General features: G+C 41.0%; 2 protein-coding genes across 2 annotated transcripts; both read left to right on the top strand.

The window, feature by feature from the left end:
* Positions 1–58: 58 nt before the first annotated feature.
* mob1bb (MOB kinase activator 1Bb) lies at positions 59–5,872 on the top strand. Its single transcript, XM_076994373.1, has 6 exons — positions 59–378; positions 1,365–1,531; positions 2,342–2,435; positions 2,697–2,830; positions 4,513–4,676; positions 5,065–5,872. Exons 1-6 carry the CDS (start codon positions 365–367, stop codon positions 5,140–5,142), a joined length of 651 nt encoding a protein of 216 aa, XP_076850488.1. The 5' UTR covers positions 59–364; the 3' UTR covers positions 5,143–5,872.
* Positions 5,873–6,935: 1,063 nt separating this feature from the next.
* Positions 6,936–11,655, top strand: dck (deoxycytidine kinase). Its single transcript, XM_076994405.1, has 7 exons — positions 6,936–7,108; positions 7,489–7,604; positions 8,043–8,236; positions 8,347–8,494; positions 9,636–9,751; positions 9,994–10,093; positions 11,425–11,655. The coding sequence occupies exons 1-7, from the start codon at positions 7,018–7,020 to the stop codon at positions 11,449–11,451; spliced, it is 792 nt and encodes a 263-aa protein (XP_076850520.1). The 5' UTR covers positions 6,936–7,017; the 3' UTR covers positions 11,452–11,655.
* Positions 11,656–15,202: the final 3,547 nt, after the last annotated feature.

Below are 15,202 nucleotides of genomic sequence, written 5' to 3'. Positions count from 1 at the left end.
ACGCATCTTAAAACTGTGTAACTTAACAATTTTCGTAAGATTGATAACTAGCGTGCGCGGGGGCGCGCGGCGCGTGTCCGGGTAGCGGCGCGCATGTGGACGTCTCCACACCAGCACGCGTTTGAGAGGCAGCCTTGCCTTGCCATAACACCCACACCCCCGTCAGAAGGACACGCGTGTACGGTGGAAACAGCCAGAAGCGGGCAGAAATAAAGGTGGACACACGTTTTCTCCGCCGACCGTGTGTGCACGTCTCCGGGCTCCTGGTGTTGAGGACCCGTCCGTCGGAACCGGCCGGTGTGGCGCTGTGAGTCGGCTGCGCAAGGGCTGCGTCTCTCCTCCTGCACAAGATTTACACAAGAAGATGAGCTTTTTATTGTAAGTTCACCAAGAGTTGTTGCTGTGAAATTGTTAGTCTATCCATATATTAAGCTATCTAGCTTGTGATGATAAAAAATCCGTCCAGCAAGATCATCTCGCCCTCGGTTCGGCAGCTGAAACCAGACTCACCATTAGATGCGCCTTACTCCGACATACTCATTAAACCTAACAGTCAAGTATTTTTCTACTACATTTTCCAGCCAAGACGTGTTTTGGTTCTTAGCAGCGTATGTAGCTGCAGTATCAGCTTATGAAACGCATCTTTTCCTATTTGGACACGTCCGGATCTGTTTAAACCGGTGTATATACAGTTAACAAACATCTGCGGAGAGGTTAAAGCCTATTTACTTTCATAGCGTAACATTTCAACTTTAGAGAAAGCACGTCTCTTTCTGATTCATTGTGGATGTTTCTTTAACGTAATATTGATCAAATTCTGCGTGGCGAAAGGAGAAGAGGAACCGGAGGCCCTCAGCACTGGATGGGCCTTCCTCTGGTTCGGGCACTGATGTGAATTGTAGCTAGACGGATGGGGCTGACTCTCCATTGATTCCGTGCACTGTCTAGGAAAATTGACTGTCTGGTAAAGGTAAAAGGCAAGAGCTATTACGTTCACAGTGTCATTGGAGACGAAGGAGGCCATTTACTTTCAGACATTCATCAAATGTGTTTTAAACGCGGTGCTCTTGTCCTTGGGGCTACACGTTAAGTTGTCCTGCCTCAGGCATTCTGTAATTTTCGATGTCGGACAAGGGCACCGTCGTAAGCGGATCTATCAGGACATTGTATTGTATTGTGTTAACAGTGAGGTCTGTGAAACTACCTTGGCAACAAGGAAGACTGTCCACCTCCCCCCTTTTCTGTCTTACACACACACACACACACACACACACACACACACACACACACACACACAGACCTCTTGTCTCGTTTCCTAATCTCTTGGTGCCCTCTGTGTCTTCCCCTACGTCTACTTGCCCCAGTGGGAATCGCTCATCTAAGACGTTCAAGCCAAAGAAGAATATCCCGGAAGGTTCTCACCAGTACGAGCTGTTAAAGCATGCCGAGGCCACCCTGGGCAGTGGGAACCTGCGCATGGCTGTGACCCTTCCAGATGGGGAGGACCTCAACGAGTGGGTCGCTGTCAACAGTAAGACCTTCCCTCACGCATCGCACACGTCACACGCAACCTGCAGCGTCTTCCACACACCCTCGCGTCAACCTGACCACCACATTTCCACAGTTTAAAATGTTAATAAGTCACGATGTGCACGTAACGGGATGCTAAAGGCTCCCTGGTGACAAATTCATTACGATAACTGTGTGGTCGCTCAAGTTTGTTGGGTGTCTGTTTAATAGTAGCTTAGAAGATGTGTTTAAAATGAATGCAGCATTGATGTGAATGCCAGTGGTGAGTCCATTTTGAAACACGTGTGTCTTCACATGTAAGTGGCCATGTAGCACCAGGCTGAATCTTAAAAAGGGCTCTTTGTCCTTTTCTCCATAGCCTTATTTACACAGTGCCACACACACACACACACACACACACACACACACACACACACACACACACACACACACACACACACACACACACACACACACACACAGCCAGACCAAACCAGTGCCTCATTTCCACACACAATATAGAGGGAGTGTGACCCTAAACTCCCATGCATCATAATTGAGTGAATTTGGCTTAACTCATTAGAAAGTGTGTGTGTGTGTGTGTGTGTGTGTGTGTGTGTGTGTGTGTGGTAGTTTACTCACATTTGGAGTAGATCACACACACACACAGCCTTGCAAGATTGCTTCACAACATCTTTTTTTGCCAGTCTCTCTCTCTTCCTCTGTTTAAACCCAGTAGGACAGAGACGTGTTTGGCATGCTAGTGTGTGATAGCCATTACCTCAGCAGGGCTGTAGGGTGACACGTTTGTCGTGTGTGTGTGTGTGTGTAGCCGTGGACTTCTTCAACCAGATCAACATGCTGTATGGCACCATTACGGACTTCTGCTCAGAGGACAGCTGTCCGGTCATGTCTGCAGGACCCAAGTAATGTGTGTGTGTGTGTGTGTGTGTGTGTGTGTGTGTGTGTGTGCGCATGTGCGTGTGTGCGCGTGTGTAGGGAGGGAGAGAGGGAGGGAGAAAGGGTTTGAGTGGTGTATCTGTTTCTTCATTAATTGTGTTGTACTAATCCCTTGTTTGCTGTGTAATAGCTTTATATGACCTCGGTGATCTCAGTACGCTGATGAATCATTTTGACTCCAGCCGTATCATTGCCATGCGTGCTTTCTGACTGACATTTCCCAACAGGTACGAGTACCACTGGGCCGATGGGACCAACATCAAAAAGCCAATCAAATGCTCCGCTCCGAAATACATAGATTACTTGATGACCTGGGTGCAGGACCAGCTCGATGACGAAACTCTCTTCCCATCCAAAATAGGTGCTTCTCAAACGCTTGACATGAGTGCTTTTCATGTAGACTACTGTGAGGAGGGTTTAAGATAATGATCAGTGTTTTATATTAATTCATAGAGTGCTACGGAGCTGCAGGTCATGGTTTGGGTAGAATGTTCCAGTTATGGTGATGTAGTGACTTTCCTGTTAACCTTTCCTGCTCTCTCTCTCTCTCTCTCTCTCTCTCTCTCTCTCTCTCTCTCTCTCTCTGTCTCTCTCTCTCATTTAATTTAATCAAATTTATTTGACTTGGCTGTGATTGCACAATATTGTCAGAGCAGTGAATTATGAAAAATATTAAAACATATATAAGTATATAAAAATAATTATAAAATGAGATCATACCATCGTTGTGCATCTATATATAATGGAATGGAAGTGACTTTTTAAATGTCCTTGATAAAATGCTGGACAAAGACTGAATGAGACCGAATGAGACTGACTGCACTGCTGTGGTGACTCTCGGCTTCCCCTCCCAGTAGACCAGCGGGTTTTATTAGGACCTCATAAATGCCATTATTAATATTCTCAACTCTTTTTAAAAAGAATGTATTGGAAAAAAAATCCTTTTCTATTTCCATTCGGTCCCAATTCCTACACCACCCTTTCCTCTCTTGGCATTCAGGTTTTAATGGTGTGTGCGTCCATCCCTTCAAGTTGTGTTCACTTTTTCCAGATTGTACATTTTTTATGGTTAGATAGTGTGATTGAAATATCTGTAGCATTCTAGGTTTTGCTGATTCATATTATTCATATCATATATTATAAGATGCTGGGGAGTGAGAATCTGAGCAGGCATGATTGGCCAGAAGAGCTTTATATTAATATGAATATGTATGTATATTAATGAATATGTATATTTATGGAGTGTGGTTCTGCCAGGTTGAGTGATTTTGGGCAGTGCTGCTCTAGTAGTGACTGGCTTTGCTGTAAACTGTGCTGTGTGGGTGACGTCGGCACAAGCTCTTCTGCATCATGTAAAGTTAGATCTGGGAAATCGGATCGGCCCAGTGCTGTTACAAGGTCATTTATGTAGATGTTAAATAGTCTGTGTGTTACTCCGTAGAAACTGGAAAGATTCTGTTGTGTATTTGCCTGTTCTGTTTTTATTGTTCTAATGTAGACATTTTAGAAATCCCACTTATTCCATTTTGAAGACGTATAAATGCCAAATTGAGTCAAAAGCTTTGTGAATTTCTCTTTGGTCTAGTGTGATATTATTGCCTGTTAGAGAATGTAAAGGTTGTGTATATTTATAGTCTGATGTGCAATGTGGTTTTGTTTGTTTTTTTAAAAAACATTTGAGATGTGCTTAAGACCTTTGGAAGGAAGGTAATTAGTCTGGAATTTATAATACCACAAAATATTTTCACCAGAGTGCTGCACCCACAAATGCCTCTGTAATTACGAGGAACACATTTTTGTCCTTTTTTGTATGTGGGTGTTGTTGGTCCTTTTGCTCCACATCTCAGGACAACTTCCTGGTTCCAAAATTCAAGACTGTAACCAGAGCTCCTTTTCCTGTAGACCTGCTCCTGCAGATGTGATGTGATCGTGCATTTCCTTAATTCTAACCGACAAGTATAGATGCTTCTGTATTCCCTTTTTTAAATTGTTTTTATTAAATCTCTCTCTCTCTCTCTCTTTTCTTTCTTCACCTCCCTCCAGGTGTCCCCTTCCCTAAGAACTTCATGTCCGTTGCCAAGACGATCCTGAAGAGGCTGTTCCGGGTGTACGCCCACATCTACCACCAGCACTTTGACTCTGTGATGCAGCTACAGGAGGAGGCGCACCTCAACACCTCCTTCAAACACTTCATCTTCTTCATCCAGGTCCGTCTGCTTCAGGATCACCACAGTAACAGTAACCATGGCCCCTAACGTCAGTCGCACGGATAACGTTATGTTGACGGCCACGTTTTTCCGAGTCTGTAGGTCTGTAAGACTTGATGGTGTTTTTGTACTGTCTGACGTCATTACCAAGTCAAATTATTTTTGAGTTGATTTATTGCAAACATCAAGGTGAAAGTGTTGTATGATTTTTGGTGTGTGATGTGATATTAGTTCTGGTATAAGTGAAAAGTGGTCATTGTGTTGTTGGACATGATCTTAATTCTGGCGTTGGTGTAAATAACTCACTTTTTTCATCAAATGTTGCTTGTGTCCAAGAAACACATTTTTAGTCTCATTTCCCTGTGTGTTTGTGGTTGATTTTTTGCAGGAGTTTAACTTGATTGATCGCAAGGAGCTAGCACCCCTCCAAGAGCTGATTGAGAAACTGACGACCAAAGACAGATAGATGGTGAAAAGGAGAAGAGAAAGAAAGAACACATGCCCCCTCTCTCCTGTCATGCTCTGTATGCTGTCTCTCCTGCTCTGCACAAATGTCCTTCTCTGATGTGTTCTGTATAGCACAGTCTACTGTTAGGGATGCTATTTCTAACAGGAACCACACTAGCCCAATGCTAATGGCTAAACTTAAAGGAAACTTGGCTGACTGCTAACTTGTCAACGTAGTTAGATTAGACAGTTAGGGATCCTATTTCTAACAGGAACCACACTAGCACAATGCTAATGGCTAAACTTAAAGGAGACTTGGCTGACTATGCTAACTTGTCAACGTAGTTAGATTAAACAGTTAGGGATCCTATTTCTAACAGGAACCACACTAGCACAATGCTAATGGCTAAACTTAAAGGAGACTTGGCCGACTGCTAACTTGTCAACATAGATTAGCCAGTTAGACAGTATAATCAGACAGAGTTTTTGTTACTAGGAATTGTTTAGTTTCTTTGCTTGTTGTATTTACTGCTTTTATTTTGTTTCTCAAGCCTTTTAATTTTTGCATTCCTAATGGATCGCCACCTTGTGGTTGCTTATTGTATTACAATAACCACTACTAGTGTGGCGTTGAGCCAATGAAAATGTGACCTGCTTGTTATGAGGGTGTCTAGGTTTTCAGTAAAAGTGATGCTGACTACAAAAGGATACCCTACAGATAAACATATAAAGTCTATTTTCCTATGCAATCGTCGTGCCATTTTGCATATCTCTCAATGCTGAATGATGATTCTATATTTTAGTCTCTTTCACGCTTTCACTGATGTCCCTTGTACCTTATTTTCCCATATATTTAAGTATGCAGTATGTTGTCAGTAACTTTAATACTGACTTGCTGGCATTGCGTCAGCAGGCCCAGACCCGAGCTACGGTTATTTTGCATTGACTAGATAAGAGTTACTAAGTGTAGATAGATCAACTGAACTAACTCAGGATCTTCTGGGCCAGGGCACATGTGACCCCACGTGAGTGGAGATGACTGCACGCCTCAGACAATAACTGACTTATTTATTGATCAATCTGATTGATTTTGCCTTGACCTGCTTTGTCAGGCCCTCTGCTTAGTTTCTGAAGCTGGAATTCCTAATTAGGAGTGGTTTGACCCTGACATCAGTAGTATGTTATTTTTTTCTCTTTAAGTGTGTTGTTTTTACAGTTCCCACCATTATGACTCTGGGTTTACAGCTGATCTAGAACCATGGCATTTTAAATAGCTTACTGGCTTGAATGTCCGTTTACTTTTGCATTTTAGATAAACTTCCTGAACAGTTCAACCTGAACGTGTCTTTTCCCCCCAGAAATATTACAGCACGAGTGCCAACTGTGCATTGTGACTTTTAAATATTTATATTAATTGCAGTGTTGCCACTGAGATAGATAGATATATTTTCCCTGGGCTGTATATTTAGGGCATTTCTATGGATTAGAATAATATTGACAGCTGTGTTAGCTGGAATCAGAATTTTACAACAAAACATAAAAAACTAATGTATGTTTTACAGTAATAAATTCTGTATATTGAAAAGTAAACAACGTTTCTTTGTTTGAATTAAAAAGTCGACAAATTTGATAAGCGTTTGTTATATTATTTTAGTAGCGGCGTTTCCGTGTGATCGATGCACCGCCCAGAATATCGATAGTGAACCAATGAAAAACGAATACGGGTCATATCCATCTTTCATTGGCTCATTGGCTGCAGCGGGTTTTTTTCAGCCTATCGTACGAGTGTGCGTTAACAGTGCGCCAAAATTCACCCGCGCGCCAGTATTTCCGCGTTTTGACAGCAGTTACTAAAGGGTTGTAACGTTACATTTACAAACGCGGAGAATTAGAAATGATTCGCACTTCTAAAAGAGCGTTTCCCAGCCCGCTAAACGACAGCCTGGAGAAAAGAATAAAACGGATTTCTATTGAGGGTAATATCGGTAAGTGCTTCAACACCCGCTTTATTTGTCATTGGGGGGAAGCTAGAATTTTGTAAGATAGTTTAATGTAAATATCGAGTAATGCGAAATTTTCGGCACGTCCGTTGTTGATGCACAAGTTGCTATTGCAGAAAATCTGGACAGAAACAACGTTATAGCGTCGTTAATTATTTTTGTGAAAATAAAGAGTCAAAAGAATGAGAACATAACCAAGACGAATTGAAATAGGCTTGTTGCGCTTCTGAAACTGTGGAAATAGCGTTGGTGTGAGACTTCCTGTAAATGCGCAAGCGTTTTAAGAAGATTACCGAGGTTAAGATTAAGATTAATAAGACTAAGATTATTGTGCATTTATAATCTCCCGCTGTTTCGTGTTTTAGCGGCGGGCAAATCGACGTTTGTGCGCGTCCTGGAAGAACACGACACGGAATGGGAGGTGGTTCCCGAGCCCATCGCCAGGTGGTGCAACGTGCAAACCCAGCACAGCGACTTTGAGGTACGCCCGTGTTCGCATCTTTCTCTCTCTTTTTCCGTTCTATTCCCCTTGAATTTGTAAATAATAAATACTCAGGGTAATTGTTATTCAGCTGTGTTAGTGCCTGCAGAGGTGGTTTTGATGGTGGTTCCTTAACGACCGTACAGGACGCAGCTGTGGTAATAACAGCCCCGTCCCGGGGGAACAGTTGGCATGGTCGTAAGCAGCTGCAGTTTGGAGGCATAACAACTCCTGCTTCACCCACAAATGTCTACAGACCCCAAACCGTCGTGCCATTCCTTCAGATTCTTTTACTAAATAATGAGTTGAAATGTAGCTTGAAACTCGATCCTAATTATGTTTGTAGTATAAAGCGCGTCAGTGATGGAATAAGAAAATAAAATCTGAGTGCATGAATATATACATCGTACTACATTGCCTGCCACGAATGTGTATCAGGAGCTGACCACGTCTCAGAAGAGCGGAGGAAACGTCCTGCAGATGATGTACGAGAAGCCGGAGCGCTGGGCGTACACGTTCCAGAGCTACGCGTGCATGAGCAGGGTGCGCGCGCAGATCAAGTCTGCCAGGGGCAAGCTGCAACAGGCCGAGAGCCCCGTGCAGTTCTTTGAACGATCTGTCTACAGCGACAGGTGGGGAGGAGGGTGTGTGTGTGTGTGTCTAATCCCACGATTCTTTGTCAGCATATACATCTATATGGTTAACGCGTGTGTAAGTAACGTCTCCACACTCTGTCATGCAGGTATATTTTTGCCGCTAACCTGTATGAGAGTGAGTGTATGAACGAGACTGAGTGGGCCATATACCAGGACTGGCATAGCTGGCTTCACCGACAGTTTGGTCAGCACATTGAACTAGATGGAATCATCTACTTGCGAGCGGCACCAGAGGTACATGAACGCACATATACATGCGCACACGCACAGTATTGTATTATTGTACCTAGAGTAAGTTCATTTCATAACAATATAACCATAGCCCATAACATTACCCCTAACTATTTATGGTTGATATGGAACATATGTGAGCGCTTGAGACCAATAGGCTATTGTAAATTTAAGTTACAAAAATAGAACTGACCTTTTTAACAAATAAAAGCATGCCGCAAGAGAACGCCACAAAAATGTCCTTCATTTATAATTCTCTTTATTTAGATTTAGGACTGTGAGGGTAATTTGGTCTTAAAATCACAAAAAAAAAGAGTTTACTGAAACGGACCATCGCAAAAATGAACTAAAGGGAGCCAACGTTGCTTTAACGATTGTCAACCGGTCGTGCTAAAACACACGTGTTTTTGAAATACCAACATAACGACACACTGGTGACACGACGAGTAAGTCAACACACACGAGCTGTGTGGGGCGTGGCTCCAAACCAAAACATTCAACATGTGCAAACGAAAAGCTCGACAGAAGGGCTCAGTATAAACAAAAAGCCACGTGCATGTCTCCGCCCCCAGGCAGGGAAGCGACCACAGTACCAAGGGATAAAAAAAAGAAGTCTTTCAGCAGAGGCTGTGAAACGCAATTACAGAAAGATCATTAGTATAATTAAAGAAAGGTTAAATTACAGGGAATAAAAGATTAAAAAGATGAAAGAATGGTGATTGTGTGTGTGTGTGTGTGTGTGTGTGTGTGTGTGTGTGTGTGCGTGCGTGCGTGCGCGTGCGTGCGTGCGTGCGTGCGTGTGTGTGTGTGTGTGTGTGTGTGTGTGTGTGTGTGTGTGTGTATGGGTGTGTGTGTGTGTGTGTGGGTGTGCGTGGGTGTGCGTGTGTGTGTGTGTGTGTATGGGTGTGTGTGTGTGTGTGTGTGTGTGTGTGTATGGGTGTGTGTGTGTGTGTGTGTGCGTGCGTGCGTGCGTGTGTGTGTGTGTGTGTGTGTGTGTGTGTGTATGGGTGTGTGTGTGTGGGTGTGCGTGGGTGTGCGTGTGTGTGCGTGCGTGCGTGTGTGTGTGTGTGTGTATGTGTGTGTGTGTGTGTGTGTGTGTGTGTGTGTGTGTGTGTGTGTATGGGTGTGTGTGTGTGTGTGACAGAGGTGTCTGGAGAGGCTACATACGAGGGGGAGAGAGGAAGAGCAGGGAATTCCTTTGGAGTATCTGGAGAAACTCCATTTTAAACACGAGAGCTGGTTACAACACAAGACCATGAGGTAACTATTTACACCCCCCTTCCCTGACAGAGGTTTTGGCCACAGCACAGGACCATATTTTAAACACACACACACACACACACACACACACAAACAAACACATAACACCTGGCTACACATAAAGGGCAAGCAATCCTAAACTCACACTACTTACATAGCATTGTTAAAGAAGATCCAGAAGATTGTTTTACATCATGATTTTGTGTGTGTGTGTGTGTGTGTGTGTGTGTGTGTGTTTACAGCATGGAGTTTAATTATCTGAGTGAGGTTCCCATTCTCACTCTAGATGTTAATGATGACTTCAAAGGAAACACAGTGAAGTGTGCTGACATGCTGGAGAAGGTAGCGACACCTTCATCTCTATGTTGCGTCCTCACACAGACACACTCATGCTAGAGTGAAAGAAACAACCAGTGAAATATTTTGAAAAGAAGTTAAACAGCTGTGCAGAATACCCAACTATCCATGTGTGTGTGTGTGTGTGTGTGTGTGTGTGTGTGTGTGTGTGTGTGTGTGTGTGTGTGTGTGTGTGTGTGAGAGAGAGAGAGAGAGAGACTAATTGAAAAGTGAAACAGTGGAATGAAAAGTGTCTTTGAGTGTTTGGGAGCAGGCACATTGTGCACACAGACACACATACACAGAAACCCGGGCATAGACACACTCTCTCACACACATAGAAACAGGCATACACACACAGAAATAGGCATACATAGAAACAGGCATACACACACAGAAACAGGCATACACACACAGAAACAGGCATACACACACATAGAAACAGGCATACACACACAGAAACAGGGATACACACATAGAAACAGGCATACACACACATAGAAACAGGCATACACACACATAGAAACAGGCATACACACATAGAAACAGGCATACACACACATAGAAACAGGCATACACACATGCAAAACCACATGCGTACACATTCCTTCACACAAACTTAGGCATACACTCTCACACACAGAAACAGGCATACACTCACACACACACAGAAACACACTGAAACACAGGCATACACTCACACACACATAAACACACTGAAACACAGGCATATACACTCACACAGAAACACACTGAAACACAGGCATACACTCACACACACATAAACACACTGAAACACAGGCATATACACTCACACAGAAACACACTGAAACACAGGCATATACACTCACACAGAAACACAGGCATATAAACTCTCACACAGAAACACTCTGAAACACAGGCATATACACTCACAGAGAAACCCAGGCACCCTAAATTCTCCCTCTCTCTCTCACACACATACACAACACTCGGAAACACAGGAGCACAGGCTTACACAAACACATAAGCATAGGCATACACAAATGTACACACAGAAACACAGGCAAGCACACTCACACACAGGTATACACCCAGACACACGTACACATGGGAATACACACAGCTTGGGTGTGAGAGCTTGAGTGATGATTGTAAAATTGCTGAACAAAATGTGATTCACTGATGAAGACAAAACACATTCACCTGTTATTCAGTTATTCACCTGTTACACACAACATAATGGGATGCACACTCCTTTGTCTCACTCTTATATGATTATCACACTGTATGTGGTCAGTGAGCTGCATTATATGAGCAAAACAACAGGCCAACTGTGTTTGTTTTCTTTTCTTCAGGTGAAAGATTTCCTGAACACTCTATAAGCCGGAGCCAGAGTGTGTGTGTGTGTGTGTGTGTGTGTGTGTGTGTGTGTGTGTGCGTGTGTGTGTGAACATTTTCACACGTGTGAACATTTTCACGCGTGAGTGTGTGTGTGTGTATGTGCAGGAGATATATGTCCTTGTGTGTGGGGGAGCATGTCCTCACATGTGGTGGGGGGAACATATGACCTCACGTGTGTGGGGGGGGACATATGACCTCACGTGTGTGGGGGGGGGACATGTCATCAAGTAGTGAGGGGGTATATGTCAAAGGCCATTTTCATTTACTCTTGTCCTTGTAGCATTTAAATTATCTTATCATTTATTTACTCTTATATGAATTCTTTTTTTAATTTAATAAATTCAATTCTTTTAATAACTTCATTTAATTTAAGTTAAAATAAACATAGCAAATACTTAAATGAAGTAGATAAATACAAATGAAGCTGTATCTTGAAAAGTAACAGGTGATTCAAAATGTCATTTAAAAAATGTCAAATAAAGTCACTTTAAATAATCACTTTAAGGGTGTTTATTAAGACTCAATATTCCCTTTGAGAGTATCAGTTCCCTCATGGGACTGCTTAACACGTTCACTCACCTTGCAACTTTGTGTTTTTAAGGCGACTTTAAAAGTCTCCTTCTAGTGACCCAACAGGCTGATGTGTTTCTGAGCAGACTGTATGTTGCAATCCTCCACCATCATACCTCCAAACCTCACACCTCCACCCATCATACCTCCAAACCTCACCTCCACCCATCATACCTCCAAACCTCACACTTCCACATCTCCACCATCAAACCTCACACCTCCACCCATCATACCTCCAAACCTCACACCTCCACCCATCATACCTCCAAACCTCACACTTCCACATCTCCACCATCATACCTCCAAACCTCACACCTCCACCCATCATACCTCCAAACCTCCACATCTCCAACCATCATACCTCCAAACCTCACACCTCCACCCATCATACCTCCAAACCTCACACTTCCACATCTCCACCCATCATACCTTCAAACCTCACACCTCCACCCATCATACCTCCAAACCTCCACATCTCCAACCATCATACCTCCAAACCTCACACCTCCACCCATCATACCTCCAAACCTCACACTTCCACATCTCCACCCATCATACCTTCAAACCTCACACCTCCACCCATCATACCTCCAAACCTCACACCTCCACCCATCATACCTCCAAACCTCACACTTCCACACCTCCACCCATTATACCTCCAAACCTCACACCTCCACCCATCATACCTCCAAACCTCACACTTCCACACCTCCATCCATGATACAATGCAACACAATACAATTTTTTAATGATACAATTGCATTTATATGTAAATACATGAAATATGCAGACAACTTGCCCTTTGAAAAAAAGCCATTTATGAAAGGGTATATGACATATTACACCCAGGGATGTAATTGGGGGGGGGGGGGGGGGGGGCATGTCCCCTGCACTTTTTCAAAAGCCAGTTTTGGTCCCCTGCAGTTTTAACGGTTAAAAACCAATATATTAAATAGAGACGGATCAATCGCTAGGACCACACAGAAAACGACCGCTCAAGCGGCAGCCAGTTTCCCTTTAGACCGCCCACAAGCTCCTCGACTGGCTCTGCCATTTCATGCTAACGTGTCATTGGCCACCGCTGCTGTCACTCCATCTGGTTCTAGCATGTGGGCTTGCAAACCCTTTGCGAGGTAACTGTCCAGGAATCCATGTGCGTCCGCGGCTGTAAGTTAAAATGTGCGTTTGTTCTGCCTGGGTCATGTCAGCTGGACAGATTTAATATCAGAGGTTTAATTTACCATTTGAATCTGTGTGTGTGTGTGTGTTCGCGTGTGCGTATGTGTGTGCGCGTGCTTGTGTGTGTTTGGTAATTAGGTGCGCAACAGAACTAGAATGTCCTCAAAGTGTAAGAACATATAGCCAATCCTCTGGAAGATCCTCTGGAACAAATACATTTATTATTATAACCGCAGAACCTCAACAAAACAAAGACAGAAATGTGTATATTTAATACCAAAGAAATATACTTTTTGATGATGATTTATTTTTATTAGTAGCAGTTATTATTAATGTTATTATTAGTATTTGTAATTATTATTATTATTATTAGTAGTAATTATTAGTAGTAGTTATTAGTAGTGGTTATTATTAGTAGTTATTATATTATTAGTAGTAGTTAGTAGTAGTCATTATTATTAGTAGTAGTTATTATTAGTAGTAATTATTATTAGTAGTAGTAGTAATTATATTAGTAGTAATTATTATTATTAGTAGTAGTAGTTATTATTAGTAGTAATTATTATTATTATTAGTAGTAGTAATTATTAGTAGTAGTAGTAGTACTTAGTAGTAGTAGTAAGTAGTAATTATTATTATTAGTAGTAGTAGTAATAGTAGTAGCAGTAGTTATTATTATTATCATTATTAGTAGTAGTAATTATTAGTAGTAAGTAGTAGTTATTATTATTATTATTAGTAGTAATAGTAGTAGCAGTAGTTATTATTATTATTATTAGTAGTAGTAGTAATAGTAGTAGTAGTTATTAATAGTGGTAGTAGTTATTGTTATTAGTAGTAGCAGTAGTTATTATTATTAGTAGTAGTAATAGTAGTAGCAGTAAATATTATTAGTAGTAGTAGTAGCAGTAGTTATTATTATTAGTAAAAGTAGTAGCAGTAGTTATTATTATTAGTAGTAGCAGTAGTTATTAGTAGTAGTAATAGTGGTAGCAATAGTTATTATTATTAGTAGTAGTAATAGTAGTAGCCGTAATTATTAGTAATAGTAGTAGCAGTAATAGTAGCAGTAGTTATTATTATTAGTAGTAATAATAGTAGTAGCAGTAATTATTATTAGTAGTAGCAGTAATTATTATTAGTAGTAGTAGTAAGTAGTAATTATTAGTTGTAGTAATAGTAGTAGCAGTAGTTATTATTATTAATAGTAGTAGTAATAGTAGTAGCAGTAGTTATTATAATTAATAGTAGTAGTAATAGTAGTAGCAGTAGTTATTAGTATTAGTAGTAGTAGTAATAGTAGTAGCAGTAGTTATTATAATTAATAGTAGTAGTAATAGTAGTAGCAGTAGTTATTAGTATTAGTAGTAGTAGTAATAGTAGTAGCAGTAGTTATTATTAGTAGTAGTAGTAATAGTAGCAGTAGTTATTATTAGTAGTAGTAGCAGTAGTTATTATTAGTAGTAGTAGTAATAGTAGTAGCAGTAGTTATTATTATTAGTAGCAGTAGTTATTATTAGTAGTAGTAATAGTAGTAGCAGTAATTATTATTATTAGTAGTAGCAGTAGTTATTATTAGTAGTAGTAATATTAGTAGCAGTAATTATTAGTAGTAGCAGTAGTTATTATTATTATTAGTAGTAGTAGTAATAGTAGTAGCAGTAGTTATTATTATTATTATTAGTAGTAGTAGTAATAGTAGTAGCAGTAGTTATTATTAGTAGTAGTAATAGTAGTAGTTATTATTATTATTAGTAGTAGAAGTAATAGTAGTAGAAGTTATTGTTAGTAGTAGTATTAGTAGTTATTATTATTATTATCATTATTATTAGTAGTAAATAGTAATTATTATTATTAGTAGTAGTAAGTAGTAGTTATTATTATTATTAGTAGTAGTAATAGTAGTAGCAGTAGTTATTATTATTATTAGTACTAGTAGTATTAATAGTAGTAGTTATTAATAATAGTGGTAGTAGTAGTAGT

This window comes from Brachyhypopomus gauderio, unplaced genomic scaffold (genome assembly GCF_052324685.1).
Source record: "Brachyhypopomus gauderio isolate BG-103 unplaced genomic scaffold, BGAUD_0.2 sc140, whole genome shotgun sequence".
Classification (NCBI taxonomy): domain Eukaryota; kingdom Metazoa; phylum Chordata; class Actinopteri; order Gymnotiformes; family Hypopomidae; genus Brachyhypopomus; species Brachyhypopomus gauderio.
Note: the sequence above shows the minus strand (reverse complement) of the source record. Positions and strands in the feature narration are given on the sequence as shown.

Coding starts and splice junctions, on each gene's coding strand:
- mob1bb (XM_076994373.1), top strand. Junction 1,532..2,341: donor CGAGTGGGTCGCTGTCAACA/GTAAGACCTTCC, acceptor GTGTGTGTGTAG/CCGTGGACTTCTTCAACCAG. Junction 2,436..2,696: donor GTCATGTCTGCAGGACCCAA/GTAATGTGTGTG, acceptor ATTTCCCAACAG/GTACGAGTACCACTGGGCCG.
- dck (XM_076994405.1), top strand. CDS start 7,018: ATGATTCGCACTTCTAAAAGAGCGTTTCCCAGCCCGCTAAACGACAGC. Junction 8,237..8,346: donor CGATCTGTCTACAGCGACAG/GTGGGGAGGAGG, acceptor TCTGTCATGCAG/GTATATTTTTGCCGCTAACC. Junction 8,495..9,635: donor ACTTGCGAGCGGCACCAGAG/GTACATGAACGC, acceptor TGTGTGTGACAG/AGGTGTCTGGAGAGGCTACA.